Consider the following 20,503-nt stretch of genomic DNA (forward strand, 5'->3'; position numbering starts at 1 on the left):
CCCGTCCTTGTTCGTTTTTACCTCTGTGTTGATGTTTGTTTGGTCGCCTATTCCCATGGACTGTGAATTTAAATAGTTCAACTTTACTATTTATGTATCAGGCAGTTAACTGCGGTAAACTACTCTGGTCGCAAATTGAAGTAGCAGATTAGCTATGAAATTGGCTATGAATACAATGACATTTATATGCGATTTGAGTGACAGGCTGTCACTCAAAGGCTTTGTCTGATATTGTATTGTTATTATATGTGGTATTTGAACTGTATCATTGTTGATGCTCTTTATTGTTATTTGTTTATACGACCCAAATGAATAGAATCAATCTGTATGGATTAATTGCCTGTCTTTGGATATAACGTCTAACTTCTTTATGTGTCCCCATCATAATTTTAGTTTTATTTATTACTGCAGTCCCTGTACTCCGTAACAATATGTATTATTTATTATTTTTATTTGAATCAGACAGCATTACTCTTGCAAATGGATGTTAAAAGGTTTTTTGCTCACAGCAAGGATAAATCTGCCAGAAGGAATGACAGCGGTAAGGTAGGTAACCCACCTTGGCAACATAAACAACTTTTAGAAACTTGTATTATTGTTCCGCTATATATAGTTTAAAGTGCTTTTTCTGACTTTTTATTATAGATAAGTGCTTAATTTTTTTTTTTTTTTTTTGCTCGCTCGCCCCGCTGTGCCCCAGTATTGTATGAAGGTCTAATGGCGCTACTGCAGACAACTAAATTAGATCAAAACCAAATGCAAAATTAATCCACAAAATTGTTGTTTTACAATAGTGTTATCTGTTTTATACAAGAGGTTTAAATTTTGCAGCATTCTGGCAATATTTCTAGCCACTTTAAAGTGTGTTATCTGTTTTATACAAGAGGTTTACATTTTGCAGCATTCGGGCAATATTTCTAGCCACTTCAAACTAAATTAAAGACTTCCTGGGTCTTTTCAGCCATAACCTCTTCAGACATTTAGTGGGTTACATCATAATAGACGTACTAAATGTGGTATCTAATTCAAACTGGATTCAGGGTCTGAATTACAAAATCAATAAATCGAGTTTAATCTCTTTTGGCTTAGTAATCAAATTTCACAGTGATTCTTCTGCAATCAAAAAAAAGACAAAACCTCATGTGTTTCATAACTAAGTATCAATCGTTTTCCGTAGCAATCAGAAAAACTGTTTTGGATGAATTGGATTCTGAAGAACCAACAAAAAGTGGCCCCTTTCTCACGTGACTGTTCTCTGCGTGATGATATGAAATGCTATACAGTACGTTTAAGCCTGCCAAATTTCACGTTGCTGAATCAAACTTGCTTTTAAAGTTGAACTTTTTTTAATTCTGGGAAAACCCTTTTGATCACTAAGTCTCATTTGCAGCTGATATGATTTTAGAATACCAGAATCCTTTTACCAGGAAGACTTTTGTTACCTTGTGCTCGTGCCCTAATAACCACATACTTTACAAATGTACAATAGCCATGCACAAGCTAAACTGGAGTGGTCGGTCTTACATGAAAAACACGACAAGGAAGGACACACACGGATGAATCTCTGTCAGTTGGGTTACGCCTTCCAGGTTACTATAGTGACAGAGCCCCTCCCTTTGGCTCGTAGGGGAGGTGTTTTGAAAGTTCACAGCATGTTTGTGCATGTGTGAGGAGAGAGAGCGTGAGGGAGTGGGGCGTGGGTGCTCAGCTAAATCACTCACAAAGTTCACTCCTCAACATAGGAGCTCCTTGCATCGGTCCACTGACCAAACCACCTGTGCACCATGGAAGAAGAGCCCCCTAGAGTGGATGCATCCCAACCTGAGACCAGCAGTGTGACGGGTAGCACCCACACGGTCCCAGAGCCCGGGCCCGAGAATGCGGAGCTCTTCATCCCGAGCTTCAGCCCATCATCCACCCCGGCCTCCCTAACCCCCACCGGCACTCTGGCCCGGTTGGGTCTGAAGAGTTCCGGCCCCACATCTCCCTCTGCCGCCGCCCCAGGGAGTCCAGCAGACCGTGGTCAGGTGAGCGCCATTACCGTGGTTGCTCTGCTGGACAAGCTGGTGAACATGATGGAGGCAGTGCAAGACAACCAGCAACGTATGGAGCAGAAGCAGGCTGACCTGGAGAGCGCCATTCGGGTGGTGCAGGGCGATGTAAGTCGCCTATCCAAGACACATGTGGGCACCTCCAACAGCGTTTGCAAGCTGCTAGAGCGCTCACGTAAAGTCAGCGGCCACCTGAAAGAGGTGCGGGAGCGCTTGGATAAGCAGGCGGTGCAGGTGAAGAAGCTTGAGGCCAACCACAGCCATCTACTCAAGAGAAACCACTTCAAAGTTCTTATCTTCCAGGTGAGATTATAGACTGGGATAGTCTTTCCGTGCTGGAATTCTAATTTTGTATTTGTTTGTCCTCTTCAACATATGTACAAGTGCATTTGAGACGTTGGCCTTAATTGTGCCATGTCTTTTTTCACTTCAAATTTTTTGCACTCGTAAGTCAGGTCTTACCAGAAATAAGAATGATCTTGTCTGTCTCCGCCCAAATGTGTGAAATGTCGGCCTGCTTAGTTGAACACAAGGCTATTATTCTGGTTGATGAATGACAACATGTGGATGGACAGGTTAATTGTACCTTTACAGCTTGCAAAATACCATTTCATTGTAATGCTTTGCACTATACATCATTGGCCCAGTTAGATGAACAAAGATATGTTACTTAGAGTGAATGAGAATATTCTGAGCAAGTTAGTGAAATTAGAGCTGCAGGTTGGGCCTCACCGGACAGAAGATGACTTTTGCGCATTGCCTGTATTTTCCCACGGTTGAGCCTCTTTGCATTAATATTTGAATGCAGTAGCAGGTGTTTGTGCATTTCTTTGGAGGCAAGTTGGCACCCATGCAGGACAGATTGCATTTAATTTCCTTCAGGGCGGTAAAAACTTGTCGAGCAGGAACCTGCAGAGCTGAACCGAATAATGATTGCAACGATTGGTTTTAAACACAGACTACTGAAATAATACAGTGTACACTGTACAGTTCAATTATTGTGTATAGTGAAGCCAATCTAGTGTGAGTAACTGAGACCCTACCAAAAATATATTAATAATTTAAACCATTGTTGTAGTACAATAGCAGTGGCGTACATTCGAGACCAGGCTTTGTTTTTCTCCATACTTGAATCAGTCTTGGTTTATTTTGGGTTTGTTTCAAGGATGATTTCAGTCTTGATCTTGTTACAGTCACGGTCTCAGTCTTGTTGTCACTCTCAGTCATGATTCATTCTTAATCTTGCCTTGTTTCAGTCTTCTTCCAGACCTGGTCTCATTCTTGTGTCAGCATTGATCTAAGTCTCGACTGTAGAAAGTCTATTGTAAGTTTCAGTCTTGCAGTTCTTGTCTCAGTCTAGTCTTGGTTTGATTTGGTGTTGAGTGAAACACTCCCACAAAAACTCTGTCAACGAGCGAGTGAAACCGTTAACTTCAAAACCATAGTCCATGCTCAAAACTACACTCTAGTCCAGGGGTCCCCATCTGTGCGCATTTGCTACCGGGCCGCACAGAAATAATAATTTAATAACGACCGCATTCTGGCCGAATTAACCCTGTGCCCCTGCTTAACACACCAATATCCCTGTCTACTCTAGATATAATACTATGGGATAGATTAGAATGTCGTCATAGAAATCCATTGATTGGACTGCTAGCAGTACATCTTGTTTGTGTATATATCTATGTGTGCTTGTCCTCGATAAAAACCTATTACTAGGCCGCGGGCGCAGCACATTTGTTCCTGGAAATAATTAGCCCCCACACGAATGAAGATGACTGGAAAACAGACATCTTTGGAGATATTTCTACGGCGAAAAGGGCACCTGACGAGCCTACAACCTCGAAGACCCACGAACGGCGAAGGATTGGATTCGTGACCCGTTTGTGAATAAACCGAGTGATTCGAGCATGTCTGTGCAGCAGGAGGATCAACTTTTAGATATCGCAAATGACAGCAACCTTATAAAATGTACATTTGAGACAACAACTCTACCGAGGTTCTGGATTAAAGTCATTCCGGAATATCCTGACATCGCTACGAGAGCATTGAAAACCTTGCTGCAATTTCCAACATCGTATCTTTGTAAACCGGGCTTCTTAAATAATGCTTAACAACAAAGTGAAGTCGTTAATGGGGAGAGCGGTGTGCAGTTTTTGTGTGCAGCTAACATGGCAGGATGTATCTGTGGAGAAGTTTTCTACAAGTCCTTCCATGATCAAACGTAAGTTAATATTCCTTTCTTTCAAGAAAGTTTGTGTAGTGTTTACTTTGGAATCGCTGCATTTTGTGGCTACGTTTAACGTTACGCGCATGCGCAGAACCACATCGTTGCAATTTTTGATGGGTTGCAAAATTTGTCAGAACACTGGTCTGTGAAAAAAAGACCCAAATAACAGCGGTCCGTGGTGCAAAAAAGGTTGGGGACCCCTGCTATAGTCCGATGACCTAGACCTATCACCGCCACTCTCTTCTCGTGACAACAAATGACTGACAGTAGTGAGAGACGGGAATACAGCTGTTCTCTGCTTAATGCAAATGGGACATACTGTATATTTTATAATTTAGATTTTGTATAATTTGCTACTTAATGCGTCTTATATGTTCTGATTTCAGGATGAGAGATTTAGACTTGTATATGTTAAATTATTATGTACTGTGTTTAATTCGAGATGTCTCTGGTTGCACTATGAAATGCACTTTTCCACGCATGCCGTGTGTCCATGTTACTTTGTCACCTTTTTCACCCCTAACCAGTTTGCATGCCTGTTCATAGAGTAAGGTAGAGAGCCCCTTCAGTGCGACATTATCCTATCCATTGCACTTGTTCATATAGAGAACGCCCACATCACTGAAAATCCAGTGCGCGTTTTCACCTTGCTTGGAGTCAGTGCCGAACTACCACCATGTGTGTGTGTACCTTTGACGCACACAGAGCAGAGGGTTGAATAGATAGATGAATGATGGATATAAGAAGGTTTTCCAAGAAAGTGAGTATCTATCACTGCTGCTAGTAACAGTTAGCTCCAGCCCCGGACTAACAGCAGAAAGTCCCATATGATTAATAAACCAATTGCTCCGTGTTTGACAAATAAAAAGCTGGCTTGCACACTACAGACAATCTCTGCGCACGTCTTGTTGTTTTGCAGCCAAAAGTTACATCCCATCTCTAAAATAAAGCTGCTACTTGGCTGCTGCTAGTTAATCTGTAATGCACTGTGAGGTCCTGTTTATTTATAGACTTAAGTGTGCACTCTTTGTATTACTATCTTTGGAGTGACTTCCATCTGGAGTATCATCTGTTTCTGATTTTACGTATAGATGAGTACAGTAGTTGAGCTCATTCACCATGATTATCGTCAGTGGATAATCATAATAATACACTAATAATAATCACTCCACCACCTTTATTGACCTGTAGGAGTCTGAGCAAAGTGATTGACCTATTTGCCACCCTTAAAAACAGACGGCATTCTTTGATGCTTCCATCTACCAAGTAACGTGCAATTGTAGCCATTTTCCCTGTTTTTCTATTGTATAAAAATGACTGAAACAACAATAACAATAATAATGAATATATGATCAGTCTTTGTTATTTGTTTGTGAAATTTTGTGCTTGTACTCTACGTTCACTTACATCCTGTGCATCTGCTGGGGCCTAAGACCCCCACTGTTCTTAAAACGTAGTGACGCCCCTGCACACGAATATAAGATCTCAACAGGTAGACAGGTCTCCTCTCTCTTTCACGCCCTCTTCCATGTCAGTGGAGGGTAAGAAAAGGGTGTGTCTGGGAATGGAGGGAAGCAGGATAATAGAGGAGGGCCCCCGGGCTCCAACTGGATCTGCTTTCACCCCCGCAGCTATTCAGACAGTTGGCTTTCATACAGCTTTGCCATTTTAACCACCGTTCGAGGTAACTTGAGACAGGTGCTGAACGAATGATACACTCTTCACTTTTCCTCCCCAAAAATGGCCAAGGGAAAGTAAAAAATATCCTTGCAGAGCAACTTCTCCAATCAAAGACTTTGATAAGGCCAGAAATCAAATGCATTAAGCAGAGCAGTAATTCCAGCGCTTGTCAGCTTTCATGACACCTCTTACTTCTTAATAGTAGTTTCATTGTACAATATACAGTAAAAGCAGCTTTAAAATTACTCAGGAATGTACACACAATTTATTCAGGGACGTACACACACAGTGCGTGACTCACCAAAATTGTACATCAGTCGTTCTGATGATTAGTCACATGTAGTGCTCCTCCTAACTGCTGCAACAAATTGTCTGTAAATACTACACATTTCCATTGCCGAGTTGAGTTTCAAATATACATACTCTTTCAACTGTTTGCAAATCCCTCCATTTTCTATTGGTTTCCTGTTACGGCTGATCTTTAATCTAAAATCGTGCAGTGCTGTCAACTTGTGATGAGTTTCTCATTGACCTTATTTACAGGCTTGGGATTCCCAGTAAGGCAGTCTCAGACATTCTCCAACCTCTTGACATGAAAAACTACAAATATATCTTTGGTAATGGACATTAAAGTGGAATTTCTGATTTTTTTACATTAGGCTTGATCTTCGAGTTAGCAGGGTTTCTAGTCGGTGGAATTGATATCAACAAATTCTGTGCAGTTATTTCATAGTTTCAGGGCTCGGGAGTGTCTAAGCTAGGGTGGCCAAACGTCCTCTTTGGCCCGGACAAGTCCTCTCTTCAGGTCCTCTCAGTAGGCCTGGTTTTATAAATTAATAAAAATGTCTGGTTTTCATGATTTTGCATGAAACCAATTTCCCAGGTACTTGCTAATAGGGTAGCTATAAGGTAAGCCGCGCTAGACATTATGGGAAATGTAGTTTTGAACTGCTGCGTTTGGAAACATGCTGGTTGAATAGTTTGTCAATTTATCTCGGTTATTATTTGCGTGCGATCTAGAACATTCAATGAGAATAACAATTGAGTGGGAATAGCAATTTGTCAACGACAGTTGTTGTGATAGTAATTTATAAAAATGTTTAGTTGGCACATAGCCTACTGTGTGTGTTTATTGACTGGACTACATTTCCATGGGTCTGCATTATATTATTTTTCTTTAATCATTATTTAATTTGTTTGTTTTGTTGTTGTTGTTTTTTGTTTTTTTTGGGGGGGGGATTTTTATTGTTTGATTTTTTTGTTTGTTTTTTTTAGGAAGAATAAAGCCTGTTGAGTAAATCATATGGCAATGTATACATTTTTTTTCATAAAACTGAATTTTTCAATCCAGATGGAGGAGACACACTTTATATATATTAAAGTGATACAGACGTGTTTGAGTGAACTTCGAGTAAAATTCAAATATCTTGAGGCCGAGTGTCCTCTTTTTTGGAAATCAAAATATGGTCACCCTAGTCTAAGCTAACGCGAGTCAATGGAACAATCATAGCATGCCAATATAAAACGATATTAACAAAACTAAGATAGACATTCGAAATGCTGATCATTGCACGAAATACCCATATGGCCAAAACAATGTCACACCAAACTGCCATAATTCATTTAATTCTGCAGGACTATTTTTAAGATGTGTAATGCAACCACAATAGAGGAGTTCTTCGGCCACTCGTGCTCATCCTGCATTCGAGGAATGTGTGAAATCAGACTTATCCTACTCGGATGGTAACAGTTGCGACCTCAAAGCATTCTGAGCGAATGTAAACAGCAAGATGGCTGATCGCGACAAGTTGTTTTTTAATTTGGGCCATCAAAAGACATTTTGACCTCCAGCAAAACTGCCTTCTCGTTAGCGATCAAATAGTGGAGGAAAATCGACAGTTGAAGTAAATAGCACACCGTGAACTGCCTTCTTTAGTCTTACTATTACTGCTTTGTGACGGACAGCGCCATTTTGTCGAGTGACGTCAGATTGAAGCAACTCGTGAAGTCGGTGTACTTTTTTTTTCCCGACTTAGCAACTACGGCCTCCAAGTTGGAGTGGCATTCCAATTATATTTTTCCTGGTCTGAGATTGGAAAACTCCGACTTCCCAACTTCCTCGAATGCAGCATCAGTCTGAGTCTTGACTGAAGAATGGCAACGTGGTGAAATGTGCATTTAGAGGCTGTGGAAACAGACAGAAGAAATGGGCAAAGGGAAGCTTCCACAAATTCCCTACGAAGAACGAGAAACATTATAAACTGTGGTTACTTGTTGCTGGCTATGGCATAAACACACAGGTGGAAAAAATATCACTCCGCTCTGAAGCTTGTTCCCTGCAGAGCTGTTGGATTACAAATGTTGCTGTTCATACTACAGTTATTGAATTGCAATCGTAAATGATAACAACTTTATCCTGAAAACATAGCCAACACTATTGATTTGCATGTGTCGTCTGTGATTCTCATACGTGCATGTTTTTTTTTTTGTTTTTTGTTTTTTTTTTGACTGTTAAGATTGTACCATTGACTCGTGCTGGCTTAGCCACTCCGGAGCCCTGAAATTAACAAATAAATAACAAACTGTACAGAATTTGTTTAAATCAACTCCACTGACAAATTAAACCTCTACTAACTCGAAGATTAAGCCTGATGTCAAAAATTCTGAACTTCCCCTTTAAAGCCCAAGAGATATGAATATACCTGTCTATAATACCTGAATGAGTTCCCATTTTTCCCCATTAGAAAGTAAGTGTGGTTTGAGCATGTGCACACAAGTGCATGTCCAGGAAGTGAAGGTGCGGTGGAAGGTAGGGCGGAAGGTGGGGGAGTTGATAGGAGTGGTGGGGAGGCGAAGGGGGGGGGGGGCGTAGATTGTTGACACAGCCGGAGCCACTGAGAGCTCTTAACCATCTTGGTTATCTGGTTTCCCAGGTACCCATGCTCTGTTGTTCAGGTGCCGAGACCGCAGTCCTTTAAGTTGCTGTATTTGCTCACGGCGTAAGGATCAATTTATTCCATTCAAAAGGGAGCGGCTGCTGATTTTGAATGAATCATGCTCGTTTATTGCTGATTTCTACTTTGTTACTGAATAGCAGGCTGGGCCGGGCAAAATTTGTACAAATGGCTCACGTTGTTACAACAGTTTATTTATCATGATTATTTTTAATAGCTTGTGGTAACGAAATAGTTCCCAATATTAAATCATACTATTAATTAGAGGTCGACCGATATGGGATTATCAAATGCCGATGTCAATACTGATATCTAAAAAAAATTCCAGCCCATTGCTGATATTCAAAGCTGATTTTGTAAGCCGATATTTGAGGCCGATAAACTTTTTTTTTTCAAGCATGTAGATTAGATTGTGAAAGGCATTTTTTTTTAAATTGCTTCAACAGGTTCAAATTTACAATGATGGCCTGAGACTTAAAGGATTAATTCGGTCTAGTGCTACCAAACCAACGAACACAGCACTTCTACTACTACTACTTCTACTACTTTTTACGAGATGTTAACAAGCCAAACCTAATGCGTACGCTAATGCATATGCGAATGCTACGCTAATGCTACGAGTTACATTTGGGGTGTAAGGATCACTCAGTAAACTCTTTTAGAGGCTAAAGCAACATTGTACATTCTCTCATGCAAGATAAAAAATATCTTACAATATTTACAGAACAGACAAACCTGAAGCTTACCATAGCAGCCTGCCTTCAAGCTGCTGCAGGGTCCTTCCGGGGTCCTGCCATCAGTCAGCGGTGGCCACAGTTGCTAACATCCAACCGGATCAAAATCTTTTGTAATCGAGTTATTTTCTTCGTTAATTGACTAATGGCTGATATTGGAAAAAAGTCCATATATCGGACGGATATATGGACCTTAACCGGCCAATATATCAGTCGACGTCTACTATTAATAATTCATTGTTTTTTATATAACCAAGTATTTAATAGACTAGTTAAAATCATGTGTAAAGTTATTTCATTCTATTCTATTTCATTCAAATTTCTATTTAAATGATGTTAATTCAATGACATGAATGAATAGAAATTGAATTCATGAATAATAACATAAAATATGAAATAATCATATAAAATATGTACTGTATATAACATTATGTTCTTATCTGTCATCGTTGACAAAAATGTTTTTAATTTATGATTAACAAATGCAATTTTTTTCCCATAATTACTTAGTCAAAAAAACCCTTGTTAAAGGTACCGTCATTTCTGAACTTTTAAGCACACCTGATTATAAGCCAGACCGGCCAAAGTTCACAAAATGTTAAAATAATTCCACATATATCCCGTACTTGACTATAAGCCACAGGTGTCCCTATCTTAACATTGGCTATTTACTTCGATGTTACACATAAATATTTGATTGATCAAAATATATATTTCTTAGCCAGATAAACACTCATCAACATCACCAACACGTGTTGTCTGTATGCTTAAAAACAAACTAACTTTAAAAAACAGGTCAAGACATTTGCAAAGATATATGAACCACATTACCTTGCCTTCTAAACTTAAAGTGGATGAAATCTACTTAAAAATGGTTAACGACGAGCGCTAACTCTTATAGCCTACAGCAGCTTTGTTGTAGCATATTGTGGCAATAAAGTCCTCTGAGTGCCAGTTGAAAACGGCTAATCAACATTAGCATCGGGTTTTCTTGTCGTAGCAAATAGTGGATGCCAAGAATTTGAAATTGTTCTTTTGTAGCAGCATATAGATCAGATGACCATAGACCATACTAGCCATATCCTGAGTTTTTGAGTAAGTCTGACGAGCTTCTGGCAAGCTTTATCGGTGCTAGTGTAGCATCTGAGTGCTATGTCATGGCAAAATTTGGAAATCCATTCTTTTAAAATATGTCTAATTATTCGATTGTATTATGTTTAACAAGAAATTATGAAGCTCGTTTGACCCCCCCCCCCCCCCCCCCCCCCAAAAAAAATCCATAAATAGGCCGCTTCCTTATGAAAGCCGCAGGGTAGAAACGGCGAGAAAAAAGTCGCGGCTTATTGTCCAAAAAATACGGTAGATAGTGTATACCACATATACAGTTACAGTATATACTGTATTTTCCGTACTATAAGGCGCACCTAAAGGCCTTCAATTTTGTAAGAAGCAAACAGTGCGCCTTATAATCCGATGCGCTTTAATATACGAATCAATATTGGCTCATCATGGCATGACATTCCCTTTAGCTCAGCTCCATCTAGTGGATGCATAACGCAACCCCAACCACTACTACTACTGCGTCTTATAATGCCTTATATAGGAAAAAAGTTTTTAAATAGACCCTTCATTGAAGGTGGGCCTTATAGTGCGGAAAATACATTATTTTAATTTCATTATTAAGTCAATAAAGTCACTCGCTGTAGCCATTCCTGACAGTAAAAAGCCAAAAGTCATTTCAACACAACCAGTTCACCAGTCTTAAATTGCATCATGCTTGGCTGGTCAGATTAAAGAGCATGCCGTATACTTTTACACTTTGCGTACCCCAGATGTTTAGCGTTGCATTGTATCATGAAAAATAAATGAATGCTCATGAAATATCTACTATTTCTTCCCAATTAGTGCCATTGCTCCTGCGCTAATAAACTGTTAGGTATGTTCTTACCTGTACACTTACAAAAAAAAAAAAAAAGGTGTGTCAATGGGCAAAGTAGGCCAGGTATGTGTGCGTGTGTTTGTTGTGTGTGTAGCGGTGTGTGTGTGGCGGCAAGTGTTAACGTGCAATTATGCATGTTACCCAATCGCTATTATCCTGATATTTTGGGCCAGGTGTATGCAGTTACAGAGGCGTTAATGAGACTTTGGCAAGCCTTAGGGTGAAAATTTAATGATTGTGTATGTACTGTCTGTACTTGGTAGAAGAGGGGCAATTTTTCCCATCATTATTCTCCCACCACAAGACTGCCGCTCAGCCTTTATTACTACCGGTTTATGCTTTGCTACTCTTCGTCACAGTGTCTTCGATCGCTTTGCATCTCTTATGCTGCATTTGAGGAAGGTGGGAAGTCGGAATTTTCCAACCTCCGACCAGGAAAAATTTAATATGAATGCCACTGAAACTGGGAGACCTTAGTCTCAAAGTCGAAAAAAAAAGTACATTCACGAGTTGCTTCAATCATGATGATCACCACCAAGTTGGCGTTGTCCTTGTAGATGCAACAATATAATATATCTATATCTAACCCTAAACCAGGCAACGGCAACTCAAAGTGTTGAAAGAGCCATATTGGACCAGAAAATCAAAAAACAAATATGTGTGGAGCCACAAATAATTAAAAGCCTTACATAAGCCTTATAATGAAGGCAACACATGCTGTATGTATCTGTATTAAATATATTATCCTACTATCAAGATGACTAAGTTGGCTAAAAATACATAATGTGCCTTCATGATTTAATGTTTATTTTCCCTGTAGTGTATCCAACGCACCACATGACTACTCCGTTGTGTGATGCTACCTCAAGTTTAACTTCATTACAATAGTGATGAATTGTTTCATTGCTTTTATGAAATTAAAGAAATGCAATAAAGAAATCCGATTTTTGATGTCATTTTTATTTTGAAAAAAACAACAAAATGGAACGTGCATAACATGCCACTTATCTGGGCATGTCTTTGATTTTCTTTATTATCTCGGTTTTGTTTTTGAAGTCTGCAAATAGGTGTTCTGGTATGTTGATGAATGTGTCTATGTACTCACCATCTTTGAACGGTTTTCCACGCTTCATTATCTACCGGGTTGCAAAAAAAAAGACTTGCAGCAGTTGTGGAGTTTGGTGATGCAATGCACTTCTAAAACCTATTTTTGCGCTGCTCTAAGTTATTCGGAAGTAATGCAATCAAACTTTTTCTCACTCCCAACTGGGTTGCAAATTTAGCATGCCTTCCCTGGAAATGTCTTTCCACATTACTGTTTTTGTTATTTGACAACTTTTCGCCACATAGTAGACATTCAGGCAATGAATGCAAATGATTCGGTCCAAGAAACGTTGAATCCTTAGTTATTTTTCATTTTTTACCCTTTCGGATCCATGGCCTATCACACAGCTCCCGGTTTGTTTACAAGAGCCACCTGCCTGGCATCCCGCCCTGCTGACAGAAACGTATGTTGCAGGCTACTACGCAAATCTTCATTGACAGAAATGGTGAAATCTAATATTTATTCTACACATTTTTACGGCATTGAAAAATGTTAAGAATGTTTGTGTCATTTTTGTCCTCCTAAAGAAACCATATCAAAACAAAAAATATATTTCCCTCCCCAAGTTCCCATCTTTTTCCATTTTCAAACATTTTTGAAAATGCTCCAGGGAGCCACTAGGGCAGCGCTAATGAGCCGAATGTGTCTCTTAAAACAGGGGTTGCCGACCCCAGCCCTTTTCTTGAATTACATATCCATGAACCTTTTTGCAAAACAACTAAAGCAAAGATAGGGGAGGCAGGAGATTCAGAGCCTTGCCTGCATATTGAAAAATATAACTATATATATATATATATATATATATATATATATATATATATATATATATATATATATATATATATATATATATATATATATATATATATATATTAGAGGTGTGATGAAACACGCAACTCACGGTTCGGTACGTATCACGATACGTCGGTCACGGTTCGGTGCCCATTCAGTACAACAGGAAAAACAAAAAGGCATTTTTTTTCTCTCACAGCATTTGAAAGTTAAAGTTTGTATACTGTTACACTCATATAAATGAAAATTTTTAATTAAATCAGTTAATATAAGCATCTTTTATGTGAACAATGCTATAAAATGTATAATGTAATAATGTTTAGAACCGGAAAAGTAACTGACGTTACATTGCTGTGTATTTAATTACTCTTACAAAAAGGTAACTGAGGCTAGGTTCATACTGCAGGTCTTAATGCACAATTCCGATTTTTTTGTCATATCTGTTTTTTTTTTGGGGGGGGTCGTGGCCGTTCAGACAGCCTCTGTCCATTGAGCCCGTTCAAGCATTACGCATGCGCACTAACTCGCAGTGCGACACGCGAAGCATCAAAACAAATGACTATACTTGCTGGCTCTGCATCATTCTAGGGTGATCATATTTTGATTTCCAAAAAAAGGACACAAATACCAGACATAAATAATCCCTGTTCAGTCTTATATTCAAACTTTATATTGATTGTTTGAACGCATGCACCGTATGGTCAGTTTGCCCCTCTCGGCAATGTAAGCATTATTGAAATACAGTACTGCTCATTTAACACACCGAAAGAAAACCGAGCATTCTCAGCCACCCCCCTTCTATTTATTTATTATTTTATGACTGTTGTTAAGCCCGTTTCTTCCCAAAAAGCCGAGGCCAAATGTACAGCTCCATCGCTGCCGTCCTCCGTGCCTCTTGCTCTTTGGTGACGTACAGGGAGGCAAATAAGTATTTAGTCAACCACTAATTGTGCAAGTTCTCCCACTTGAAAATATTAGAGAGGCCTGTAATTGTCAACATGGGTAAACCTCAACCATGAGAGACAAAATGTGGAAGAAAAAAAAATAGAAAATCACATTGTTTGATTTTTAAAGAATTTATTTGCAAGTCATGGTGGAAAATAAGTATTTGGTCAATACCAAAAGTTCATCTCAATACTTTGTTATGTACCCTTTGTTGGCAATAACGGAGCCCCAACATTTTCTGTAACTCTTCACAAGCTTTTCACACACTGTTGCTGGTACTTTGGCCCATTCCTCCATGCAGATCTCCTCTAAAGCAGTGATGTTTTGGGGCTGTCGTTGGGCAACACGGACTTTCAACTCCCTCCACAGATTTTCTATGGGGTTCAGATCTGGAGACTGGCTAGGCCACTCCAGGACCTTGAAATGCTTCTTACGAAGCCACTCCTTTGTTGCCCTGGCTGTGTGTTTGGGATCATTGTCATGCTGAAAGACCCAGCCACGTCTCATCTTCAATGCCCTTGCTGATGGAAGGAGATTTTCACTCAAAATCTCTTGATACATGGCCCCATTCATTGTTTCCTTTACACAGATCAGTCGTCCTGGTCCCTTTGCAGAAAAACAGCCCCAAAGCATGATGTTTCCACTCCCATGCTTCAAAGTGGGTATGGTTTTCTGGGTCAAAAATATATATACAGCAGCGCTAATATTTGGTAACATGTCCCTTGGCCATTTTCACTTCAATTAGGCGCTTTTGGTAGCCATCTACAAGCTTCTGGCAAGCTTCTGGTTGAATCTTTGACCACTCCTCTTGACAGAATTGGTGCATTTCAGTTAAATGTGATGGCTTTCTGACATGGACTTGTTTCTTCAGCATTGTCCACAAGTTCTCAATGGGGTTTAAGTCAGGACTTTGGGAAGGCCATTCGAAAACCTTAATTCTAGCCTGATTTATCCATTCCAAAACCACTTTTGATGTGTGTTTTGGGTCATTCTCCTGTTGGAACACCCAACTGCGCCCAAGACCCAATCTTCGGGCTGATGACGTTAGGTTATCTTGAAGAATTTGAAGGTAATCCTCCTTCTTCATTATCCCATTTACTCTCTGTAAAGCACCAGTTCCATTGGCAGCAAAACAGCCCCACAGCATAATACTACCACCACCGTGCTTGACGGTAGGCATGGTGTACTTGGGGTTAAAGGCCTCACCTTTTCTCCTCCAAACATATTGCTGGGCATTGTGGCCAAACAGCTCGATTTTTGTTTCGTCTGACCACAGAACTTTCCTCCAGAAGGTCTTATCTTTGTCAATGTGATCAGCAGCAAACTTCAGTCGAGCCTTAAGGTGCCGCTTTTGGAGCAAGGGCTTCCATCTTGCACAGCAGCCTCTCAGTCCATGGAGATGCAAAACACGCTTGACTGTGGACACTGACACCTGTGTTCCAGCAGCTTCTAATTCTTGGCAGATCTGCTTTTTGGTGATTCTCGGTTGAATCTTCACCCTCCTGACCAATTTTCTTTCAGCAGCAGGTAATAGCTTGCGTTTTCTTCCTGATCGTGGCAGTGACAAAACAGTGCCATGCACTTTATACTTACAAACAATTGTTTGCACTGTTGCTCTTGGGACCTGCAGCTGCTTTGAAATGGCTCCAAGTGACTTTCCTGACTTGTTCAAGTCAATGATTGTTCAAGTCAATAATCACTCACAAGAAATTGCAAATTCGTGTTGCTGTATGTATATTTTTGACCCAGCAGATTTGATCACTTTTTCTGTTAACCCATAATAAAGTCATAAAAGAACCAAACTTCATGAATGTTTTTTGTGACAAAGAAGTATCTGTTCCAATCACTCTATCGGAGAAAAATCAGAGTTGTAGAAATAACGGGAAACTCAAGAGAGCCATGACATTATGTTCTTCACAAGTGTATGTAAACTTTTGACCACAACTGTATTTGCATTTTTTTGCCCTAAAATGTAGTTCAAGGCACCATGAAAACTGCTTTTCACCCTTGAATCTATAATGTAATTTATTGACTCTTGCTTCAATTATTTTGTGCACATATTTAGAGGTTTTGTTATCGATAGCTATAAATAGTTCTAGAGACGAAAAATACATTAGTTCATCATTCATTTTCAACACCGCTCATCCTTGTCAGGCTCGCGGAGCTATCGGTATCAAACAAAAATTGTCACGTGATTGATGACGTTTGAATAAAATGAGATACAGTAAATCATCAAAGAAATACACACTCAAAGTTTGGGAATATCAGCAAAATTAGAGATGGATTAGTCAAGCGATAGGAGCTTTTGAAAAGGAGCCTTCTTTATATATACCCTCAATGATTCTAACAGCCAAAGCTACACTATGGTTGGATAGTCCTTTTAAATCATTTCATCAGTGACTTCAACAAAGCTTGTTGGGCTTTCCTGTCTGATCTTGTTAAGTCAAGCATTTTTTTAAAAATGGGTGTGGTTCCCACAATGGTGTTGGGATCAGTAGACAGCAAAACCGCACCTATGAGAAAATGACTTTGGCAGTTACCTTTTTTAAACTTAAAAGTTATACTAAAGTAAGAGCAGCAAACAAGTTTGAGATCTTTTCCAAAAATATCTATTTTGATTGCTCTGAGTGAACTAAATTTACTGAGACCTTCAAATCTTACTCACATAAATACGTTTTGGAAAGGTTGTACACACTTCAGCAACCACATTTTACTTTCTTTCCGAAACACATAAGAGTTCTGTAGGTTCGTAGGTTTAAAACAATTTTTTAAATACTGTAATGGTGAAATACTGAAAGAGGGGTGTGTAGCCCTATTTCCAGTGTCTGTGTGTGTGCGTGTGTCTGTTGCCTTCAGCGCTAGTGCACAAAAGCAAACAAAATAGGAAGAGCAGCAGTAATGAAGGTCCTCATTAGTCCTTGTTATGCAAGAGAATGCAGTACAGCAGCAGAGGGCATTGTCTTTTTTTTGACTGGCCACCGTCAACAGCAAACTGCAAACTCTTTCCACATACAGTAGGGCCCTCTGTGTTTCCACTTCAACGGGCACATACAGGGTAACGACTGTTCTCGATCCATTTTGCAAAGCAATGTTGGGAGGAGGACTCCCTTCCCAACAGGCAGAAATGCGACGAGGACCGTTTTTTTTTTTTTTTTGTCCAACGGGCGTCATCAAAATAGTAGTTTGCAAGTAGCTTGTTTGCATGTTTCATCGGGACATTTGACTTGCACTGGTGGATGGAGTACTCACTTTTTTTTACTTTGGTAAAAGTACAGATACAGGTGCTAAAAATTACTTAAGTAAAGTACAAGAATCTAAGAAAAAAATTACTCAAGTGAAGTACAAAAGTACTTGCCTTAAAGCAACACTGGGTAACTTTTCAACATTTATAAAATATTTTCATAACATTTGTGATGATATGTCGACTGACAACTAGTTAAATGACACCTCTTTTATATCTTGACAAGGTCTGTATTGCTTCACCGGCACTAATTAACTTTGAGGAGGGTGGCAGGAACCCTGCTTCTCAAACGAACTACAAATGTGCTGAATGCTTTACGGCATAGGTCACTTCCCTCTTTCATTATAAAGACCGAAGTCGATGCGAATGCTTTCGCGGACATTCTGCAAAGATGGTAGAGCATCGGATCGGGACTCGGTACACATCGAGACCACACGCACACATTGCGATGGCGATGTTCAAACGATATATTGTGCAGGCCAAGCACATAGATGCAAAAAATAGATGCTAGATGCTGAGCAAAATGACCAGAAGTAGCCCTGTTGCTGAGCTATGCCGCCCACAGCACACAGCCTACCACAGCTAACATGGACTGTTTAAATGGACTGACGCGGGGCTGCTATAGGTGTGCAAACACCCCAGTAGTGGCGGCCAGCCACTAGAGTCGCTCACAGCAGGGGGTGCTGAGGATCTTTTTTAGTGTCCAGTGTTCGGTCCAAATTTGTCATGCTCGTGCGTTTTCTCCATGCAATCGTGCACATTGCCAGTATACACACATGCAAGAGTATACACACATGCAAGGGCGTAGGTTTGCATAGGGATGGTAGGGACATCACACTAACAACTTTTCAGGATACTCAAATTGTCCCCACCAACTTTTAAGAAACCTTATTTGCGTTATATAATGACTTCAGTTAATTTAGGTCAGTAATTTAGATTGTCTTCCCATATGTTGTAAGGATAGAATACACCCGACCATTATTAAGTGAATTATTTTCATTATGTGCAGATTTACATTGACTCCTTTTCATTTACCCAATTTTTTCCCTCAAACACACGTTTGATTGGCTGATGACTTGACCCCCCAATACAATATGCCGCCAGCCTCACTCCTTTCAAAGACGAAGGATATGATTAGTTTTTTTCTGCCAGCACCAGCTACTGTAAGTAATGTAAAAAGAAGTTGTCAATGTTGTGGAGGTGGGGAACATACCACTAATTTTAATACTGAAAGTCCAACCTGCATCATGGTCAGCATAACAATTATTTCTGTGAATTTCTCGAACTCAAGGAGGAAGCTGCTTTGAAAAAATATCTTCCTGTATGTTTTCTACTGTTAACGTTAATTAAACTGTAAGAAATGTAGTGAACCAAGGTTTACCCCCTTTCCCCCAGTTTTCATTTTTATTTAAAAAAAAACTTTGTCAGAAATGTTATTAATTCAAAACAATACTTTAAATAACTCTTTTCTAAAAAAAAAAAGTGTACATGCAGGTTATGCTGTTATATCATCCTTACCAATATTTAGACCAAACCTACGCCCTTGCATGCATGCTGCATAGTTTACGTAGTACTACTAGGCTATTACAAAGACGCGTTCCATTTCCCCTACACTGTGTGTTAGACTTTCTGTATTGGAAATAAAAGTGCCTGTATATTATAATGCACATTTCCACAGCTAGACAGCGCAATAACATACAAACACATTTGAAAACCTAACGGTCCAATATATCCGAATATCTAACAGCGCACTGTGCGGCGGCAGTTCAACAACAACAACAAACAGTAATATGGTGACAATGCAAGCATGTTTTACCTATTTGAAGGGAGATAGAACTATTATCATCATCATCATTTTCGACCTCGAATTGTGGCCGATTGGTGAAGACAATCAACCCTGATGCCATGTGAGACATGAGTTGGGATAGTTTTATGTGATTTTTCATTTTCGAAAAGTGAGAATAAGACTTGGAAAAGCTGCTCGGTTCGGGTTAGCATGTCGGCTAGCTGTCACGCTTCCTGTTTTGTTTACACTCTTACCTCCGTTTCCAAAGCCGGGGCAGGGAAATGACAAAAGCCGGACTAACTCCGGTGGCATAAGATAACGTTCGGGAAAGGAAGAAGTCGACAGTTTTGACCATTATGCAATAATTTTGCCCTGTCGTACTGAATAAATGCATTTTTAATATTTCATATTCCATTTAGCACAAGACTGTTATTTGTAATGACCGTACCAGTTATTTAGCAATTGGGAAATAATACTTAGATAAAAAAATATCCTGTAAAAGTATTGGAGTAGAGGGATTGAAACAATCATGACATTTCCTCGTTCTGAATCTTCCCCCTCAATGGGCTGAATTCTAAATAAGAAGAAATCATTAACCTGCCGACGTCATCATCCAGCTGTGGACGCTAGAGCGCTATAATGACAGGTGGCAGATTAAAAGACTAATTCATCGTCATCTGCACTTTGCCAAATTGTTGTATATCGTTGAATTGTCTCAAAATATGACTCTAATTAACATAATATTGCCATTTAAGATTTTTTAATGCTGTCACAGGCACTTTAAAGGTCTGTACTGAGTGATCATCACACATTAAATGTAACTCGTAGCGTTAGCATAGTGTTCGCGTCAGCATTAGCCTAATGCTAATGGCAAGCGTCCTCTTAAACCCTAGGACAACTTTTTTTTACAAACAGTTCGTGGCGTCCAGGTGGGTATAATTAAATGAAAATAATGGACTGTTTTCCTGCAGAGTGTATATTCACCAAGTTGGCATTGTCCTTGTAAACGCTACAATATGTGCTCGTCTGCCAATGTTAATTTGAAA

At 39.6% G+C, this 20,503-nt stretch overlaps 1 protein-coding gene across 1 annotated transcript in view; it reads left to right on the forward strand.

Annotated features, from left to right (window-relative positions):
• The first annotated feature begins 1,686 nt into the window (after positions 1-1,686).
• LOC130927086 (caveolae-associated protein 2-like) overlaps positions 1,687-20,503 on the forward strand; it is a 48,794-nt gene continuing 29,977 nt past the window's right edge. Inside the window, exon 1 of the mRNA XM_057852624.1 lies at positions 1,687-2,354. Within this exon, the coding sequence (XP_057708607.1) occupies positions 1,785-2,354 (570 nt within the window). The 5' untranslated portion in view covers positions 1,687-1,784. The remainder of the gene's footprint in view (positions 2,355-20,503) is intronic.

The sequence above is a fragment of the Corythoichthys intestinalis genome, chromosome 12 (assembly GCF_030265065.1).
Source record: "Corythoichthys intestinalis isolate RoL2023-P3 chromosome 12, ASM3026506v1, whole genome shotgun sequence".
NCBI lineage: Eukaryota > Metazoa > Chordata > Actinopteri > Syngnathiformes > Syngnathidae > Corythoichthys > Corythoichthys intestinalis.